Genomic DNA, 22,127 nt, shown 5'->3' with positions numbered 1-22,127 from the left:
TTACAATTTCACTAGATCCATTGACATTTACATATATTTAAATAGAGCAGATTGCAATTAATAATGCTCAAACCGCACCATAGTCACATCTGTGGATGAAAAATTAGAGATTTATGAATGACTTGTGATTTTCCCTGCTTTTAACGACATTGCACTACAGAGGCAGCAAATTGAAATGACAAGAAACACATCGTAAAGATAGAAAAAATGCTGTAATCAGGCTTCCATTTTTTCAAATTTCACAACGAATAAAGTCTCAATGCAATTGGTTGATCACCAACTTTAGGCTTGAAAGTCGAACATTGTTCAACGTGAGAAAATACGAACAGATTAAATAGTTGGTGCTGTAGTCGGGGGTAGTTCTGACTAAACAAGAGTGCATGTACATAATTTGACTATAAAAACGACTACAATTCAGCCTTGGTACAACTTCAGAGTATACTAATTAATATTTATTATTTAATTCCTAGCCAAATTATGATCAAACTGACTTACAAATTGGCTACTACTACTACTACTACTACTAATAACTCACTGCAGCACCAAGCCGCCTGAGGCCAACACAGCTACGCACGCTCCTCCTCCAACCTAATCTATTTAAAGCCTCCCTCTTTACACCCTCCCAGGAAGTTCCCATTTCCTTTAAATCCTTATTTATGACATCCTCCCAACCCAGACAAGGACGACCTGCTTTCCGTGTAGCCCCAGACGGTTGGCCAAAAAGGACAATCTTCGGTAATCTGTCATCCTTCATCCGTAGAACGTGGCCTAGCCATCTCAACCTTTCTTTCATTATAGCCCCAGAAAGCGGGATTGAACCACACTTTTCGTACAACCTACTGTTTGAAATACGGTCAGTCAGCCGGGTACCCAGAAAAATCCGTAGGCAATTTCTCTGGAAAACATCTAGTAAATTTTCATCTGCTTTTCGGAGTGTCCATGCTTCAGAGCCATATTTGACCACTGTCATCACTGTAGCTTCCAATATTCTAATCTTGGTTTGTAGGCTTATCTTTCTATTCTTCCAAACTTTTTTTAACTGTGAAAAAACACCCTGAGCTTTAGCTATTCTACTTTTAACATCTTCACTGCTCCCACCATCTTTACTAATAATACTACCAAGGTAACTGAAGCTCCCAACCTGATCAATCTTTTCGTTACCTAAGGTCACCTGTTCATCTTCACTTATTCCTAACCTTAGTGACTTAGTCTTCTTAACATTAATTTTCAAGCCTATTTTAGCACCCTGAACTCGTAAAACCTCTAAAAATTCATTCATTTTGCTCACACTTTCATCTAATATGCTTAAATCATCAGCATAATCTAAGTCCAGGAGCGTTCTTCCTCCCCATTTGATTCCATGGTCTCCAATTGCCTTTCCTGTGCTCCTTAAGACGAAGTCCATCAAAATGATCCATATAAAGGGGGATAGAACATTCCCCTGCTTAACTCCTGATTTAATACAAAACCAGTTGCTAACCTCATTTCCTACCTTAACCGCAGCAGTATTATTCTCGTACATAGCGCAAATCACTTTAATGTATTTTTCTGGTATACCATATAACGATAAGACCTTTGTTAACGCTGTTCTATCAACAGAATCGAAAGCTTGCTCATAATCGATAAAACTAAGGACCAAAGGTGTTTGACAACGAAGGGACTTCTCAATTATTAACCTAAGAGTGAAAACATGGTCGACACATCCTGTACCTTTTCTAAAACCGCATTGTTCTTCCCTTAAAACTTTGTCTACAGCATGTCTCAGTCTAAAAAGTATCATATTACTCAGTAATTTGCTACCTACAGAGACCAGACTAATGCCTCGATAATTCCGACATTCACTCTTGTCACCTTTCTTATACAGTGGTTTAATTAAGGTTTTCCTAAAATCATTGGGTACTTCCCCTTTTTCAAAAATCATGTTCATAATCTTCAGTAGCTTATTCCTAACCTCAGAGCCACCATATTTAAGGAACTCATTAATCATACTATCAGCACCTGGGGCCTTATTATTTTTTAATCCTTCTAGTACTGTCGCTAATTCTTCCTCACTAAACAAATCTTCCTTCACATCCAAGGTATCACAAACTTTTTCATTTTCATCTATATCTTTTCCTGCAACTGTATCTCGGTTTAGCACATTCTCAAAATGTTCCACCCATCTTTCTTTAACTTTTTCCTTATCACTAATTGTGACCCCATTTCTATCTTTAACTGGGACTAGTCCGGATCGGCTACTCCCTTTCAATTTATTAACATGCCAGTATAATATTTTACTATTATGCCGTCTAGCCGTATCTTCCAGATCCTCAGCAATTTTATCCATCGCCTCCATTTCACATCTCCTTAGTTCATATTTTAATGCTTTCTCCACTTTCTTTACATTCCTTTTGTTTTCATACGACCTATCGCTCAGATAATTCTTATACAAACCCCTTCTACTCTCTATTAAACCTAAAGCTTTTTCACTAATATTCCTAGTTGCTGTCTTAGCACTCTTCCCTAGGACACCATCAGCAACTTCACAAATTGTTTTTCTGAAATTATTCCATCCATCTTCCACATTGTCAAATTTTAAACCCTCAAGTTTAGTACTCAACTGTTCCTGGAATTTTTTTCTCAAATTTTCATCCTGAAGTCTACCAACATCATAACTTTCCGGGAGGGAGTTACTCTTCCGAAATTTCAGCTTTAAATTAACCTTAGACACTAATAGATGGTGATCTTTACTTTTAACATCAATAACGGCACTCCTATACACCCTAGTATCTTGTATTGATCCTGCTAGTCTTCTGTTTACAATAACATAATCAATAAGGTTTGCTGTCTTACCATCACGTGAATACCATGTCAACTTATGGGCCATTTTGTGACCAAACACCGTATTGGTTATAACTAGGTTGTTATACCTACAAAATTGCAAAAGCCTATAGCCATTACTGTTTTCTTTTCCTACACCAAAATTACCTAGGCTAGGATACCATCTATCCCTATTTCTACCAACCTGGGCATTAAAATCTCCTAGCAAAAACACCATATTTCTACCTGGTACCCTGTCTATTTGCTCCTGTAACTGTAAGTAAAATTCATCTGAGTCACTAGTATCTCCATCAGTTGGTTCAATGGGGGCATATACTACTATAACTGATACCCTAAACTTTTTAGTCATAAAATGAGCAATTAGTATTCTATTATTAATACCTTCCCAGCCTAAACAAGACTTAGCAGCTTCCTTATTCATCATGGGCCCTACTCCCTGTCTATGTACCCCATCCTTCCTTCCTGAGTAAACAAATTCTATGTCACCTAATTTCATGCTTCCTACCCCTGGGATATGAGTTTCTGAAACTCCTAATAAATCCAGTTCAAACCGTCTGAATTCATCAGTCAAAATGTCGATGCGATAGTCATTTTTTAACGTCGTAACATTCCAAGTTCCAATTTTCATGTTCTTTAAATCTTTGAAATTATTTTGGCCTCAAGAAAAGCAGTGATCCCGGATACCAGTGCAGGATGGGGACCAACATATCTTCTCAAGTCTACACCGAAGCGCTTAAGCCGGCTTAGAACCGGACAGCAAGAAGTCCCTGGGACCTCCAGTAAGTTGGAGGCTTTGTGCAATCCTGGGCCCATCTTGGTCACAACATGGTTTTCAGCACTTGGCGATGCTCTTCTATCAACAAGAGTCGAAATCCTGCACAGACAGTCCCAAGCCTATTACCTCCGACTCATTATATATTCATGCCTACAAATATTATGCTACTACGGGGAGGCAGCCCATAGTAGATAAATTAGCTAGGAAGAGGTTTTTCAGCCCGAAAACGCCCATCAAAACAAACCAAGCCCAGAAAATTATCCAATAATCAGAATCCCGTACGAGTGCTGTGTTGTTTACTAGGCTATAATTTCCTCGAGGGGCGCCACTCCTCAAGTGGGAAAAATTGACCGCAAGTTTCCCAGTCTTGCAGGTACCCCAAAAGGGTCGAGGCAGCCCTTTACAGAGGCCGTTGTCCATAAATCTGGATCTTACGCCCTGCCGCAGTTGTCCTCCTATAGAGGATCCTCCCACGATGGTGTTCTGCTTCACCATGCAATTTAACCCATTACTGGGAGAAGGTTTGTAACTCATCTGACGCGTGAACACGGCAGTTGGCCCTGCTGAGTGTACATTTGAGGGGCCTTCTTCCTCCTCCACCTGAAATTATGACCCCCAGGGGAGGGTTTCCCAGTTTCTATTATGGGCCCCACTGGGACAAGGTCCTACTTGGCCTAAGCCTCCTATGGAGCTACTCTACCTATCTATAGGGCTTACATATATACATATATATATATATATATATATATATATATATATATATATACATATACATATACATACATATACATACACACATACATACACATATACATACACATACACATACATACACATATACTCACTAACGTGCAAATATATACCCTGAATTGGTATAGGCTAGGTCTGTATATGGTGAATATTAATTTCCTTTCTGATGCAAATGCACAATAACTTTGGATTCAGGATGCAATTCTGACTATAGAGATAAGTATTTTTCTTACTTGAAATGTATGTGCAGAATTAGAAATTCTGCTGGTACTACAAAAGTAGACCTAAGTAGCCAATTTAGCCTGTCTGAAACATCTCACAAGCCAACACCTTATAAAAAACACCTTTGATAATTTAAATGAATAAGAAAACTTATTAGAAATTCTGCTGATACTGCAAAAGTAGACCTAAGTAGCCAATTTAGCCTGTTTGAAACATCTCACAAGTCAACACCCTATAGAAAACACCTTTGAGAATTTAAATGAAGAAGAAAACTTATTAGAGACTCTGCTAATACTGCAAAAGTAGACCTAAGTATCCAATTTAGCCTGTTTGAAACATCTCACAAGCCAACACCCTATAGAAAACACCTTTGACAATTTAAATGAATAAGAAAACTAGTTAAAAACTCTGCTAATACTGCAAAAGTAGACCTAAGTAGCCAATTTAGCCTGTTTGAAGCATCTCACAAGCCGACACCCTATAGAAAAACACGTTTGACAATTTAAATGAATAAGAAAACTAGTTAAAAACTCTGCTAATACTGCAAAAGTAGACCTAAGTATCCAATTTAGCCTGTTTGAAACATCTCACAAGCCAACACCCTATAGAAAACACCTTTGACAATTTAAATGAATAAGAAAACTAGTTAAAAACTCAGCTAATACTGCAAAAGTAGACCTAAGTAGCCAATTTGGCCTGTTTGAAGCATCTCACCAGCCGACACCCTATAGAAAAACACCTTTGACAATTTAAATGAATAAGAAAACTAGTTAAAAACTCTGCTAATACTGCAAAAGTAGACCTAAGTATCCAATTTAGCCTGTTTGAAACATCTCACAAGCCAACACCCTATAGAAAACACAATCTGGTCCCATACTGGTCTAGAAATATAAAAACTATTAGGCTTCATGTCAAATCAACTGTTGCCTAACATTGTATCCCACAAAATTGGGACCTTTACCGTCAAATGGATGCCTTCAAGAGACATTCATAAGTTTACTACTTGATCATCACCCACTGACATGGGCAATGCTCCTTTAGAGTCAAAATATCAAACAGAAACAAGCCCAGTCCTGTGCCCTTTCATGTCCCCAGCACACCTTAAACCTCTAAGACACCAGATCAAAACTTTGAGATAGCCATTCCTTTAAAGTAATTGAAAGCTACCTGAAATCTAGCTCCAAGATGTTCATGACCCATGTTAAATCTATACGATTAGAAGTGAACATTACTCCCTGGCTACAGTCGATTTATCACAAAGAGAAAAAAAAATTAGCTGTTTGTCTTTGAGTGTTTTGTTAGTTTTCCTCTCTGCACTTTGCTCCCAGGCCTCAGGTATGTTCTCTATGTTTTTCTTTTTTTTTTCTCCTTCTAGTTGTTGCTTATATTGCATCCTTCATAAATATATTGCCTGTAAACTGCTATATGTGATTGCCTATATTGAATTTATTGCTTGTATAATAATTTTTTCTTCTTATTCCCCTTGTATCCCTGGCCATGGAGCCTTTCGAGGGGAATTATGTGTATTGTAATTCGATTTTGAATTGTATTGTCTTCTATTTAATATTAATAAACTTCTCTTCTCTCTCTTCTCAAGATACCCAGTGTTCAATCTGCAAGTATAAAATCTGTAATGGATCAATTAGAGTTAAGATTTCCGAAATATTTATGGAAAATAGAAAAAATAGAATTTTGGAACTGCAGTTTTTCAATTTTGTTACATGAATGTAACTCGCGGCAAAAACTTTTTAAGATAATACTTTCTCTTCTAATACTTTCTGAAGATAGTACTTTCTTCTCCGTATTAAAATATGAGTTTGATTCTAGTGAAGGGATAGCCCCTATAGCCATTAGCTTATATCTGGGATTCCAAGAAAAAACAAGAGCTAAGAGCTCATATGGCACTTGTGACGAGGCGGGAAGAGCTAAGAGCCAAGAGATCATATGGTATGAGCTCTAACAAAGTTCTATGAATTAATAGATTGATTTAAAAAGGAAAATAAGAGGCTTAATGCCGGTCAAGATTTAAAATAAGAGCTCTGAGTCACAAAGTCCTTCTAAATATCAAAATTCATTAAGATCCGATCATCCACTCGTAAGTTATAAATACCTAATTTTTTCTAATTTTTCCTCTCCCTTTTGCCCCCCCAGATGGTCGAATCTGGGAAAACGACTTTATCAAGTCAAATTGTCCAGCTCCCTGACACGCCTACCAATTTTCATCGGCCTAGCACGTCCAGAAGCACCGAACTCGCCAAATCACTGAACCCCTCCCCCCCCAACTCCCCCAAAGAGAGCGAATCCAGTACGATTCTGTCAATCACGTATCAAGGACATTTGTTTATTCTATCCACCAAGCTTCATCCCGATTCCTACACTCCAAGTGTTTTTCCAAGATTTCCCCCTCCAAATCCCCACAATGTCAAAAGATCTGGTCGGGATTTGAAATAAGAGCTCTGAGACATGAATTCCTTCTAAAAATCAAATTTCATTACGATCCGATCATCTATTCGTAAGATATAAATACTCCAATTTTCATATTTTCCAAGAATTCCGGTTCCCCCCTCCAACTCCCCCGAATGTCACAGGATCTGGTCGGAATTTGAAATTAGAACTTTAAAGCACAAGATCCTTCTAAATATCAAATTTCATTAAGATCTGGTCACCCTTTCGTAAGTTACAAATACCTCAATTTTCAATATTACCCCCCCCCCCCCCCCAATTCCACCAAAGAGAGCAGATCCGGTCCAGTTATGTCAGTCACGTATCTTAGACAGGTTTCTATTCTTCCCATCCAGTTTCATCCTGATCTCACCGCTTTAAGTATTTTCTAAGATTTCCGGTCCCCCCAACTGCCCCCCACCAATTACGCTTGATCCGGTTGAGATTTAAAATAAGATATCGGAGTTACGAGGTCCTTCTAAATATGAAGTTTCATGAAGATCTGATCACTCCTTCGTAAGTTAAAAATACGTCATTTTTCTTATTTTTCAGAATTACCCCCCCCCCCCCCCCGCAATTGAGCGGATCCGTTCCAATTAAGTAAATCATGTATGCAAGACTTCTGCTTATTTTTCCAACCAAGTTTCATCCCAATCCCTCCAATCTAAGCGTTTCCCATCATTTTAGGTTTCCCCACCCCAAACTTCCCCCAATGTCACCAGATCCGGTCAGGATTTAAAATAAGAGCTTGAAGACACGATATCCTTCTAAAAATCAAATTTCATGGAGATCCAATCACCCGTTCGTAAGTTAAAAATACCTCATTTTTCTAATTTTTAAGAATTACTTCCCCCCCCCCAACTACCCCAAAGAGAGCAAATCAGTTCCGATTATGTCAATCATGTATCTGGGACTTGCGCTTATTTTTCCCATCAAGTTTCATCCCTATCCCGCCACTCTAAGTGTTTTCCAAGATTTTAGGTTTCCCCCCTCCAACTCCCCCCAATGTCATCAGACCCAGTCGGGATTTAAAATAAGAGCTCTGAGACACAATATCATTCCAAACATCAAATTTCATTAAGATCCAATCACCCGCTCATAAGTTAAAAATACTTCATTTTTTCTATTTTTTCCGAATTAACCGGCCCCCACTCCCCCCCCCAGATGGTCAAATCGGGAAAACGACTATTTCTAATTTAATGTGGTCCGGTCCCTGATACGCTTGTCAAATTTCATCGTCCTAGCTTACCTGGAAGTGCCTAAAGTAGCAAAACCGGGACTTTAGGTTTCCCCCCTCTAACTCCCCCCAATGTCATCAGATCCGGTCGGGATTTAAAATAAGAGCTCTGAGACACAATATCATTTCAAACGTCAAATTTCTTTAAGATCCAATCACCCGCTGATAAATTAAAAATAGTTCATTTTTTCTATTTTTTGCGAATTAACCGGGCCCCCACTCCCCCCCCAGATGGTCAAATCGGGAAAACGACTATTTCTAATTTAATCTGGTCCGGTCCCTGATACGCTTGCGAAATTTCATCGTCCTAGCTTACCTGGAAGTGCCTAAAGTAGCAAAACCGGGACCGACAGACAGACCGACAGAATTGGCGACTGCTATATGTCACTTGGTTAATACCAAGTGCCATAAAAACATTTTAGCAGAGGCTCTGGTCAAATAACAACAATCACTAACACCAGTGTCAGACAGGTTGCAGTTCTTTGGCAAGCACTTAAATTTTTTCGAAAAATTCTCCTAATTATCTCGAAAATTTTTGAACTGTTTTTGTAAAGCTGTAATAAATCTTAAAGTAATAATAATTTCAAGATTTTAGAGTAATTGCTGATGTAAAATCATAAAGAAAACGTTTAAAGGATAAGGCACCGTGCCAACTACTCCTCAAAATACCATTATATTTATAATTATATGCCATGTCATCCAATAAGTTCCATATGTTATTCGGTTTTTACTTTTTAAATGAAATTACACTTCTTTCTCCTGATAAATTCCGGTTCATGTATTTGTGCAGAACGTCGCAAAAAATACAGCCCAAGAACATTTCAATAATAGCTTGTATTAAGAGGAAGACATTGAAAATAATCTTAAAAAAATGATTTTTTTGCTGCTATTACTGTTTTCGAAACAAAAATAGAAAGGAGAGTTGCTATGGATAATAAATTCGACTGAGCTTTTTGGCGTAGGCCTAAACTTTTTCAGAAATAAATCTTAATTTATTTTGTTTGTATTTTTATGTTTATTTGCTTAAAAATCGACAATGCTTAGGTACTATTTAAACAATAAATAGTTATCAAATTGTTAAACAACTCGTTAGGAAATAAGGCCTTGAGTAAAATTCAGTCAGTTGATATGGCCCATGTTGTTATTATTACTATTACTATCATTACAATTATTATTATTATTATTATTATCATTATTGTTATTATTGTAGAATTCAGTCATTTCCGCTTCAGAGTTTTTTCTGCTTCTGCTTCAGAAAAAATCAATCCTAACTTACCTTTGAACTCATCTCCCTCAACTACATCTAGTGCCATTTTTGGAAAATGTTTAATTAATATTTTTGCCAATTTCGTGTGAAATCTTGAATCACAAATCAAAAGAACATGTAATAATGATTCTCCAAGGGATCCTCTGTACTCCATTTTCCAACATGCCTCGTGATCCACCCAGTTAGAATCGTAATCTTTCATGGGAAGAACTATCTAAGAACAGGTAATTAAAATTAGAATTTTCACACAACTCTATAATAAAAATAAATTAAACTGTATGACCAAATGTTCGATCATATTTAACAGCAGCCTATAAATTGCGATACATGTTCCATAATGAACACGTAATATTTAGAATCTGAACATTTCATTCAGGTCCAAATTAGTTTTAAATTCAGAGTACAATTTAGGCTACACGGAAAAAAAAAATCCTCTTTTGTAACTGTTTTATCAAGACTAAATTAAACATCAAATTATATCTAATATCCATAGGAATATTATCTTTGACCTCAAGAAATCGAGGAGGGGTCTAAAAAAGGAAATCGTCGATCGATCAAAATAATACTGGTAAATAAAGCATATCTCAGCCCCAAGTTTTTCATTATCACAAACCTAAAAACAAATGTTGTTTTTGTCTGTACGTTGGTAAACATATTGAACTGGTAGTTGTGAAAGCCTTACCGAATGCTCCTTTAATTCTTAATTTAAGATCTTGTCTCCCTTAATGAACAAAAAGCTCCTATGTTGTATGAAAAATTCGCTGAAAAATCAGAAAGAATTTGATCTGCTATTAGCACAAATATGCGAGAATGTGTTTAGATGGGAGAGAAAGGAAACTAAAAAACTCCAGAAAGACTAAAAAACAGAAAAATCGATAAAACTATTTGAATATTTTGGTAAAACATTAAACCTAGACAACCCTCTACCAAGGCCGCATTCAAGGGGAAGTAAGGGTGTTTGAACCCCCCCCCCCCAAAAAAAAATAATTGTCTTACTCATAAAAACGTAACAAAAATGAATATAAACAAACTTTTGATCTGGTCTTTAAAGTTTTTTGTATCTCCTCCCCCGAAAGATACTTTTGTACCCCCCCCAAAAAAAAAAAAACAAAAAAGAAAAACTTGGATACCGCCCTGGCCACCACTCACATAAATCTCCACCCAAATAGATCCTCGTCAGTTAAATTACAGACAAATTTGTAATTTGTTGTAACGTGTAAATGTTTTATTTTTCGGTCGCTCCTTGCGATTCCGATGCTAATGTTGCATCAAAGGAGTCTAATACAAATACAGAACGCGGTAAATGCATATTTGACACATATTGCTTGGTTTCAAGAAAAGCGTATAATTAGGGTTTGCATCTCACCAATTACAAATAACGTGCAAAAATTCAATATAATAGCCATATAAACACAGTATGTAGCCTAAATGCCTTACAAATAGATTCAAAGTTTCTCGATGTTTTGAATTAAAAGGCTTCTGAACTTATTAATTTAAATTACAAATGATTTTACTGGACGTCAAATTTCAAACTGTCTGATATCTGTCATCTCGGATTTATCTTCGAAATCAGTGTTATCTTGAAAATTACTAACATTCAATTTTTGGGCTATTTTGTTGTGAGAAACACAATTAGTAATCACAATACTTGTTCACTAAAGAAGCCTTTAAATATCAACTTTGGTAGAAATCGTATGCCCTTTATGTAATAAACCTGTACTTAATTTATTTTGATTTTGGACAAATTAGCCTCAAATTTGCAATCAACAAGCGCACAAATTCAGCAATACTTACTGTAAATAAGTGTGTATCATGTAAATAGTTTCTTGGATAATGTTATCTAGCGAATATGTATGTATCTTGCATAGTTTCTAGACTTATACTACGAACGCATCATGTGTGTTTTACTATAAAAAAAAAAAAAAAAATTTTTTTCAACTGAAAGTGAGGAGAAACATTAAAACTTAAAACGAACAGAAATTATTAAGTAATTCAATGGGTCGCAGACCGTGTTAAATTTCCAGAAAAGTGGATACATACGGAAATTGTACCAGTGCAAAGGCTGTTTAGAGGCCATAAATATCAAAACATTTATGAGCTGAAGTAAGACATTTTTAAATGTTAGCATTTCAAGCTGGAATTCCCTGCTCTAGACAATTCAATCCCGATGAAAATTTACCCAGGACAATTACCCTTAAAATTTCCAGATGTAAAACTGAGTCAGCAAAGAGAAAGTAATACAAATAAAAAGAATCTCGTATAGGAATTCGGGCAAATTACACCAGTGTAAAATTTCCCCTGAAAAGTTCATCTCCCCTCCCCCCGAAAACTTTCCTCCCAATGGGAAATTCACTCTGTGGAGGATCCCTCCACCAGAAAATTCATCCCCACCTAAAAATGTGTGCATACTTCCCAATAACAAGTACTATACATAAACAATGGGCAAATTTTAGAAATTAAAGACCTTTTCCCAAGTACTGCGGGGCCATATTATCTCCAAAGCCATAGTTATTGGACCTTTCAAGTATACTTAACAAAATGGTTATCCCAAAATTTTGATTTGGACGATTTTGGGGAAAAAGGGGCATGGGAGGGGGACTAGTTACCATCCAATCTATTAGATCACTTTAAAAGGGGCACTAGAAATTCAAATTTCCATTCAAATGAGTCCTCTCCCGACATTCTAAGATAATTGATTCGATACGAACACCCCTGGGAATAAAAAATAATAAACACGCATCCATGATCTTTTTTTTCGCAAAAAAAAATACAAAATTCCAAATTATTGCAGATAGGAGCTTGAAACCTCTACAATAGGGTTCCCTGATACGCCAAATCTGAAAGTGTGATTTTTAAGGTTCTTTGATTTTATGGGGATGGATTCCTCCTTTTTCGAAAACCAGACAAATTTTCTAAGGCTCTTAGCCTTTGATGGGTAACACTAAACTTAATGAGTCTTATATATTTTGAATCAGCATAATAAGTGGATTTTTCTTGATTTCGTTTTTTAGAGTTTAGAAATTTAGTTTTTAGAGCATTGGTTACTATTGAGTCGCGTCACTCCTTACTCGTTATTCAGTTCGTTACTTCGAATTGACTGTCAGATCAAGTTTCACATAACAAAATTTCACATTCTGAATGGAAGTACCTGAGTTGTAAAATTTTAATTCTTAATATTTTTTATATAAAAATTTGCTTTAATAATTATTTTTCTTTCTTAAATCTTATCAGTGAATATGTCCAAATAGCTTTTAGACTTGTATTAGAGTCGGAAGGCTGAACTCTGGCTTTAACCAAAAACAAAATAGTAAGTAGGTAACCATATGATGCACGTTATTTTTCAGACCCGTAAAAGGGATTACATTTTGAGAAAATTGCAACTTTATAGAATATGGAGAAACATTCAAGAACATACATGATTGACACTTCTGTATCTCCACTGCAGCAAATCTCCTCTAGTTATCTTCTTCCCTTTTCCGCTATTATATAGAAGTAAAGGGATTTGATTCTTAACTAGATTTTCAGTTTCTTCTGTCCCTTCATTTCTGAAGTATTCAATCAGGTCCCCACCTAGAATAAAGCTACTAAATTAGTGTTTTTGATCCCGACATATTTACGATTTTGTATTAATGGAATAGCTTTTGCGCTGTCTCGACTTGAAAAATATGTCAGAAAACATGGAATAAACGAACATAGAATTTAAAGGATAAACCATATTTCATGTGAAGACCAGGTAATTTACTATAGATTCTTTATTGTAAACATTGTATTCTTGTATTAAGCCTATTTCCTCCCCTCTTGACGACGTCACAATCAACAAAAAAGAAAAAGAGGAACAATTCTCACTAATGCATCGTCAAAATTATTTAACAGCCTTTCGCTAAGCACGAAATCTTCAAGTACATTTCAGAAAAAGACAATAACTACCCTTGGATAGGCCGCAAAGAAAAGGAAAGAATATAGTGAATAGTAAATAATTGGTTAATATTTTAAGGCTAGCTGTATAGCAAAAAGAAGATAACCAAACCAGAAGAAATTAATATTATAAACAATTTGACGTAAAAATAAAAAAAAAAAAATCTGGTTAAGTCCCGCAATCCATTCCAGAAAGTGCAGCAACAGTGACATCCTCCCACTCAGGAGCCAATTATGTCTCAGATTTCCTCAGGTGACACTTATAGATCATTAGAGCGGTGGTCATTTGCTTTAGGTCGCAGTCATAATAATTAATCTTTAATATTACTAATTTATTGCATATTATTTGTGATATAATGTGAAGTCAAAATAATATACGGGAAAATGGATTGAATCAATCCACATGACATTTCAAGTTTATACAAAGCTTAAAGTTAGGAAGATCAGTTTTACAGAATATTTACCCAAGCAAAGGAATTGCTAGAACAGCAATCGTCAACTTGTGGAACTATTGCTAAAGATGCTGCAGAGCGACAGCTGCCCCCTTAATACAGACAAACTTTTTCTGTGAAACATAAAAGATTACACTACATTAAGCATACGGATGCAACAAAATATATATGCAACGAAGAAGAATTTAGAAGTTTAACCTACGTCGATGGTTTATTCCACTATCACACTTCAAAAAAAAGAAACAATCTGGTGGTGATGCCCTTTCAAACGTGTCAATACTGGGATAGGAACTAGATCCTAAGAACTAGAGCATCCGAGTTCGGGCCGGTCCAAGCGAAAAATTTGGTTATTTTTAAAAGCTAGCATAGCTTTTTCAAAGTTGTATAAAATGATTATTTTCAGTTCTTAATAATAGTCCTAGAGTCAACCACTTCCATGATATTCTATCAGATAGTCTATTCAGAAATATTTGTACAGGTTTTAATTGCACCATTTTTATTTACCTTTTCTTATATTTTAGCTTTTATATTTTTTAATTTCTTCTGTGCTCGTATTCTTTTCCAACTAAAAAAAAAAAAAAAAAAAAAAAAAAATCCCTTTCAATTAAGAGAAGGCTTATACTAACCTACCTTGAAATGTGTTTGGATGTTTTTGGAGCGAGCATTTTTATGTTTTTATATGAATTTTTTTTTAGAATTTTTAGATTTTTTTTATGTTATGAGATTTTTATGTTTTTGGAGCGAGAAAGATTTTGGAATCAGACTTTTACTACTATTAATATTAAAAACATTTCAGTTACGTACGTTTGCATTTCTGAGGAAGGTAAAGAATCATCTGTGAACGCAGAAAATCCTACATGTTAACTGAAACTAGTAATATTCGTCAGAAAAACTTATTTCTGTATTTTTATAGCGAAATTTAGAGCTTATCTCGAGTTTCAAATGTTTAGCTTTACTTAATCTTTACATGGGGCAACAAATAGGGCTTGATAGTGATAATGAATAATGATAGTGAAACTCGACTTTATAAATTGGTTGAGCATAAACATCCCCAACTATGTATATCTTAGAAAAATCGGGAATTTCCCATTTGCAGTTATGCTGTTTTTAGTAGTTGCGGGCATCAAATTAAAAAAAAAAAAAAGAAAGAAAAAATGGAACTTGGATGAAAAATAAGCCAGAGGCATCTACAGAAATATGGCACCAAATCAGAGGCAACGCTACAGCGTTGCCTATAGTAAAGGCCATACGGCTTCAATGTTTTATTACTTATTATTTTTTTTTCTTCAGAAGCCTTTATGTGGAAGAGGTCGTCGTATAAACTTCAGTAGGGGCTCATTCGATTGGAAGTCGGATTTTCTAGTGCCCTTTTTAAGAGTCAAAAGCGATCGAAGTGCAACTAGCCCCCCATAGCCTTTTCCCCCCAAAAACATACGATAAAAAATTATGAGATAGTCGTTTTGTTAAAAATAGTTCAAAGGTCATATAACAAAATTCCAGGGTCTACAAAGCCCCCCAGGTCCGGGGACAGGCGTTATAAGTTATGCCCCGGGGGTATATATGGTTCTTATAGAAAGGATGCTCGTATAAACTTTAGAGAGGGCTCATTTGATTGGAAATTGAAAGTTCTAGTTCACTTTTTAAAACTCAGAAGAGATCAGCGGGCATCTAGTCCCCTCCCCTACGCTCTTTGTTTCTCAATTACATCCGATAAAAGTTTTGAGATAGCCAACAAAACTCCGGGTCGACAGAGCCCCCGAGAGCCCAGGGGCAGGCGTTGTAAGGCCCTGGGGACACATATATGGCTCTTATAGAAGGGATGCTCGTAAAAACTTCAGAGGCGGCTCATTTGATTGGAAATTGAAAATTATATTTCACTTTTTAAGAGTCAAAAGAGATCAGAGGGCAAGTAGCCCCCCACCCCACTCCCTTTCTTCCCCAAGCCCATCCAATAAAATTTTTTAGATAGTTATTTTTCAGATAATAAAAAATCCGGGGTCAACAAAACCCCCCAGGGCCCAGGGGCAGGCATTGTAAGTTTTTCCCAATAACTTAGTTGTTCAATTTTCAAGAGTAAAAAGAGATTCGAGGCCAACTAGCCTCCCCCCTCTCTAGCCCTTTTCCGCCAAATACATCCGATGAAAATTTTCAGAGAGCCATTTTTTTAAAAATAGTTCAAAGCTCCTATGATAAAAACTCTTAGGTCGACATAACCCACAGGGCCCGAGGGCAGGCATTGTAGGCTGTTCCCTAGGGGCATATATGGTTCTTATAGAAGGAATGCTTATAGAAGGCTAATATGATTGGAAATTAAAAGTTTTGGTTCACTTTTTAAGAGTCAAAAAAGATCAGAGGGCAACTAGCCCCCCCCCACGCCTTTCTATCCCCAAACCAATTCGATAAAAATCATGAGACAGCAATTCGGTTAAAAATAGTCCGAATATCAAACAACAAAAATTCCAGAGTCGACAAAACCCCCCAGGGTCCAGGGGCAGGCGTTGTAAGTTATGCCCTATGGGCATAACCATAAATCGCTTTTAAGGAGTCAAAAGAGACGGAAGGGCAACTAGGCGCTCCCTGCCCTTTTTCCTCAAACCCTTCCGATAAAAATTATGAGATTATGAAAAATTATGAAAATTATGCCAATTTGTTAAAAATAGTTAAAAAATCACATAATATGAACTTTGGGTTTACAATACCCCCCCCCCTCCATTAGAGCCCAGGAAAATTTCTATTTACCTGTTTAAGAGTCATCAAAAGTGATTGGCGGGAATATACTCCTCTCCTCTAACCGTCTTTTCCCCAAATGCATTCGACCAAAATTTTGAGATAGCCATTTTGTTTGAAACATTTTAACAATCAAATGATAAAGCTTCGGGATCCACATACCCCTCCCCCCTCTGAAACCCGGGGAAAGGGTTGTAACTTATGCCCAGGAGTATATAAAGTTTTTACGAAAAAGGTGGTCGTATAAACTTTGGAAGGGACCCAAATGATTAGAAAGTGAAAGTTCTAATTTCGTTTTTAAGAGTCAAGAGTGACCTGATTGCTATTAGCCTCAACCCCCTTACCAGCCACAAGGTCATAAGGCTCCAATTATTTTTTCTCTTGAGACAATTCATATGCAGGTTATAAACTTCAAAGGGGGCTCATTCAATTAGAAATAATAATTTTTAACGCCCTTTTAAAAGGGCTCATTCAATTAGTTAAACGTGATTGGAGAGCGTCAGGCACTGCCCCCAGGGAAAGGGCTGCAAGTTATGAAAGCTGTCCATTGTTCATATATAAGGTTTGTATCGAAGGGGTAATCGTATAGACTTCGGAAAGCCTCATTTGATTTGAATTGAAAGTTATAGCTCCATTTTTAAGAATCAAGAGTAATCAGACGGTAGCTCCCCCACGCCTTTTTTTCTTAATACTTTCGATCAAACTTTGAGTTAGCCATTTTGTTCAAAATCGTCCTAATATCAAATAGCTATGGTTATGGGTTTGAACACTCAAGCTTTGGGGGAAAGGGCTGTAAGTTATACTAGCAGCCCATCGTTAACATATAAAGCTTCTATAGAATGCGCAGTCTTATGAACTTTGGAGGAAGTTATTTCGATCAGAAATCAAAATTTATTTTGCCCTTTTAAGAATGGAAAATGATCAAAAATTAATAGGCCTTTTGCCCCTCTCCCCCAAATATATCTTAAAAAAATTTTCGAAAAGTCGCTTTGTTCAAAATAGTCCTAAATTCAAATTGCCATGACTTAGGGTTTGAGAAATCCTCCATAGCCCCAAGGAAAAGGATTGTAACTTGTGTAAATTGTCCATTAGTAAATAATAAGTTTTTTGTGGAAGGGTAGTCGTATTAACTTTGGACGGGGCTCATTTGATCGGAAATTGAAACTTTTAGTTCTTTTTTTAAGATTCAAAATAGGTCAATGGACGAATAGCCTACGCTCCATTTTCCCAAAGGGCATCCTGTCAAAATTTTGAGATAGCCATTTTGTTCAAAATAGTTCAAAGGTAAACAAATATGATTCCGGGGTTGAACCCACCCCCTGCCCCAGGAAAATGGCTTTGAGTTATTGATCCTGCTTATTCTTACTTTGAAACTTTGTTTACCTTCATACCTTGTTTACTTAAATGCTTTCTTTATTTTGATACTTTGGTACCCTGATACTAGTTTTGACGCTTCGATGAAAGTTGATGTTGAAAAAAAGATTATTTGGAAATAAGGCATTTTCTAAAAACTTGACTTTTTTTCAATCAAAAACGAACAAAAATTAATTTTAAAAAACTTTCTGAAAAAGAAGTTTTTCCTAGAAAAGCAAAGGCCATGTTAAACTTCAGATCAGCAGATACAAATACCAGTTAAAATCCAAACTAGAACCGACGAGAAATTACTATTACAGGGTAAATGAAACCCAAAACGAGCAGATGTTAAGTAAAAAATCATAGCAGACAAACATACAATAGGTACTAATATAATTGAATAAATAAATCTTAAAACGAGTGAAACTTACGTTGAATATGTAAATCAAGTTTGAAACAAGCAAAAATCACTGCAAACAAGAGTTTGGGTTTTGCCTCCTCTTCTCACTGTAGAAGTCTAAAACCTATTGTGTCATTGGCACTTTACTGAAAATTATGTGTTTTGAACAGTATTGGAAAGTACAAAAAATCAAACTGAATATTTGATATATATCGATATCAATTGTTGAAAGATAATCAGTTCAAGATTTTATTTCGCTGGAATTTTTTTTTCATTTTCAATGCTGCAATAACCGGAAAAAAAAAATACTTGTAATATAATTCGTTTTCAGTGAAGCACCAATAACAGAGTTGGCTTTAGACTTTTACAGCTAAGGAAGGGGTTAGTATCCAAACTCTTGTTTGTAGTGAAATGATATTTTTCTTAGTCGAATCAATGATATTAGTCGAATCAAACAGTAAGTAAGTAGCAACTCGGCCCAATTGTAAACGAAACTCTAAAAAAAAGAAATTTTGTTGACAATTCTTTCCCATTCTTGTTCTTTCCTGGCCATGGAACCTTATGGGGGAAATTGTCTTGAAGTAATTTTTTATTTATGAAATTTACTGTTAAATGAAGAACTCAGAACTCAGAATTAACGCATCAAAAGAATTGGATTTTTATATTGATTCCAAATATGTGAAGATTCATTAAGTTTAATGTTACCCTTCAAAAGCAACGAGCCTGAGAAAATTTTCCTGATTTTTAAAAAAGGAGGAAACATCCCCAAAAGGTTCAGCGTTCTTAATGAAAATCAGACCACCATATTCAGCATATCAAAGAACCCTGTTCCAGAGGTTTCTAGTTCCTATCTACAAAATGCGAAATTTTTTACTTTTTTTCAGAAGAAAGATGACGGGCGCGTTTTTTTATTTCCAGAGGCGATCCAAGAAGATCGGGAGAGGGCTCATTCAAACGGAAATTAATTGTTCTAGCGCTCTTTTTAATTGACCAAAAATATTGGAGGAGAAATGGCCTCCCTCCCACACCCCTTTTCCCCATAGAAATTCGATCAAAATTTTGAGATAGCCATTTGGTTCAACATATTTGAAAGATCCGAAAACTATGCCGGCGATAATATGACCCCTACAGCCCTTGAGAAAGGGCTGTAAGTCATATAATTTTCCCCTTGGGTTTTCTGCGGCGACAGAATCTCCGTGGGAAAAGCTTTCCCAACGGAGCAAAGTTTCCGGGGGGCTTTTCCGAGGAAAATTTTACACGAGAGGAGGGGTGATATCCTGGCATGATTTGTATAACGATCAGAAATTGAATAAAAAACAAGTTTTCAACAGATATTAAAGAGCAAAATTAAAACTTAAAATGAACAAAAATTATTCCGTATTTGAGGGGGGCACCCCTTCCTCATCCCTCGCTTTTTATGTTAAAATTTGACTTTTTTCCCCAATTCAAATTTCTTCCTGAAACAAAAAAGATCGTAGAATTTTAAAGACAAGTATTTTTAAAGAGCTTTAAGACTTTAGCGCAGAGAACAAGGGATGAGGAAGAGGCAGCCCCATGCATATATGGAGTAATTTTTGCTCGTTTTAAGTTTCAATTTTGCTCCTTAATTTTAGTTGATCTTTTTAATTAATAGCATATAAAGAGCAGACGACGTAGAAAATTACTTTTGCTTACTACTTTCAGTAACAATCTAGTTTATCCCCTTTTATGAACTAATCATGGGCACGAATAAGTAGAATTCCAGGGGGGCTTACCTAGTCTAATTGGCACTTCCAATGCTGTATAATAGAAATCTCAAAACAACAATATAAAAATATAAGGCATTGTCACTAAGCCAGAGGGGTTGGTACCCCCTCCCCCTCTTATGGATGCCCACAGAACTAAGAACTAAAATAACATAATTATCTCTTAATGACATTCAGAAATATTCTACTTCTTGTATTTTAGAGTTGCTTCCTGTTTAACTCTATAACAGCCCCCTCTCTTTAGTGTCCGCTTATGTCTGTAGCCTATATAAAAAAATTGCAGGATTTGGCATTATGAAACAACGGTTAATGAGAAGAAGGTCCAAATAGTAATATACAATTAGCAAGCTATTGGGTATAGCCTATGGCTACATCCAAGTATTATGGATAGGAGGCTAGGACACCTTTTTTTTTATGTGTAATGAAATAACAATTTTATTGTTATTTTTTATAGTTCACCTATAAAAGTTCATAATGACTTGTAAACCTGATTTAAAAATTTATACATTTTTGCTTTAATGTTTCATAAGAATATTTCTTTTACCCTTTTGATAGTTGGCAAGTCTATAAAGTAAGCAATCATCCTGTTTAGAAGTTCTAGAAGTCACACGGTCAAACACAGAACCAGCCAATCCGTTTGTGTCTTTCCCTGTGCAATTTCCCATATTCAGTTCACATCATCAAATCAACTGAAGTAACAGCAGCTCACTCAATTTTACATTGTTAACTGAAAGAAATTTATGTAAAGTGAAGACTGTTTACTCGTTTCCATAGTACTTAAGCGCTGATACAAACACCAGTCATTCGTTTTTGAGACCACTCCCAAGGAACTTTCCTTTCCAAGGGATTAGGCCTTTGGACACACTTCTTGTACCTTGCAGTCAGGACCAGGAAGAAAAAGAAAACAAATTCTAATGGTAAAGTTTACATAAGGAGTAAACAGAGGGGATTGAAGAGTCGTAGATCCGGGTAAAAAAAAAGATAATAAAGAATGTAGACTTCAACGGCTGAAGAGTAGATACACGTGCATTTGTTATTCTATTAGAAATGTTTAGTTTCCTTTTTTTTAATTTCTATTTAAAAAAAAAAATTTATAAACAGTCGAAACAGCAAAAGGACAAATGAATAATAAAACAGGAAACTATAAAACGGGGTACTGAATAGGCAATCAGTGTTCACAGATGTATCTAATAGAAAGTCGTATAGATCAAACCTTTCGTAATTTGGTTTCTTTTTTAGAGAGAGTTTATGTCAAAATGCTCTCTAGAAATAGTTTACTTATTTAATTTTGGATCTCTGTGAAAAAACGTGTGCATATAGTTTCCAAGACAATCAAACATGTGCCATTTTAGTTTCAGTCATAATTTACATTCAGATGATGGGTGAAAAAAAGATGATGCATCACACAAGGTGCATCACACAATCAAAACAAGATGATGGGACACATGTGTGATTGCCTTGGAAACTATATGCACACGTCTTTTCAAGGAAATCTGAAATTAAATAAGTAAACCATTGCTAGAGAGCATTTTGACACACACTCCCCCTAAAAAGGGACCAAAACTGCTTCTGTTTCAACGGCTTAAAATTTGTAACCCTGGGTCTCTAGGTAAATGATATCATGTCTCATTCCATATACTTCAGAGCTTAACAATAGGACCTAATCTCTTCGTAAATTTGAAGTAGTAAAACAATCGTAAAGTGTCATAAGGCACTTAAAAGTGAAAGCAGGATACAAGCAAAAAGTGAACGTAAGAGTCTAAAGCCTGTTGCGTTATTTACACTTTTAAACAGTTCGTGGTAACAAACTGTAGTAAGGAGCGACCCGGCTCAATAGTAACCGAAACTCTAAAATATGGAATTTTTATACCAATAGTTACATTAAAAATATTGCATTTTAATACTGATTTTAAATATATAAGTTTGACCAAGATTAGTCTTACCCATCAAAGTTACGAGCCTGAGACAATTTGCCTCATTTTAGAAAATAGGGGGAACACCCCCTAAAAGTCATACAATCTT

General features: G+C 35.9%; 1 protein-coding gene across 1 annotated transcript in view; it reads right to left on the bottom strand.

Annotated features, from left to right (window-relative positions):
• LOC136032957 (uncharacterized) overlaps positions 1–20,818 on the bottom strand; it is a gene marked incomplete in the record, with an annotated part of 79,335 nt that extends 58,517 nt beyond the window's left edge. The window contains 3 exon segments of the mRNA XM_065713441.1: positions 9,523–9,727; positions 12,929–13,083; positions 20,650–20,818. Coding sequence (XP_065569513.1) covers positions 9,523–9,727; positions 12,929–13,083; positions 20,650–20,770 — 481 coding nt within the window.
• Positions 20,819–22,127: the final 1,309 nt, after the last annotated feature.

The sequence above is a fragment of the Artemia franciscana genome, chromosome 11, assembly GCF_032884065.1.
Source record: "Artemia franciscana chromosome 11, ASM3288406v1, whole genome shotgun sequence".
Classification (NCBI taxonomy): domain Eukaryota; kingdom Metazoa; phylum Arthropoda; class Branchiopoda; order Anostraca; family Artemiidae; genus Artemia; species Artemia franciscana.
The sequence above is the reverse complement of the archived record's forward strand: the minus strand, read 5'-3'. Positions and strand labels throughout refer to the sequence as shown.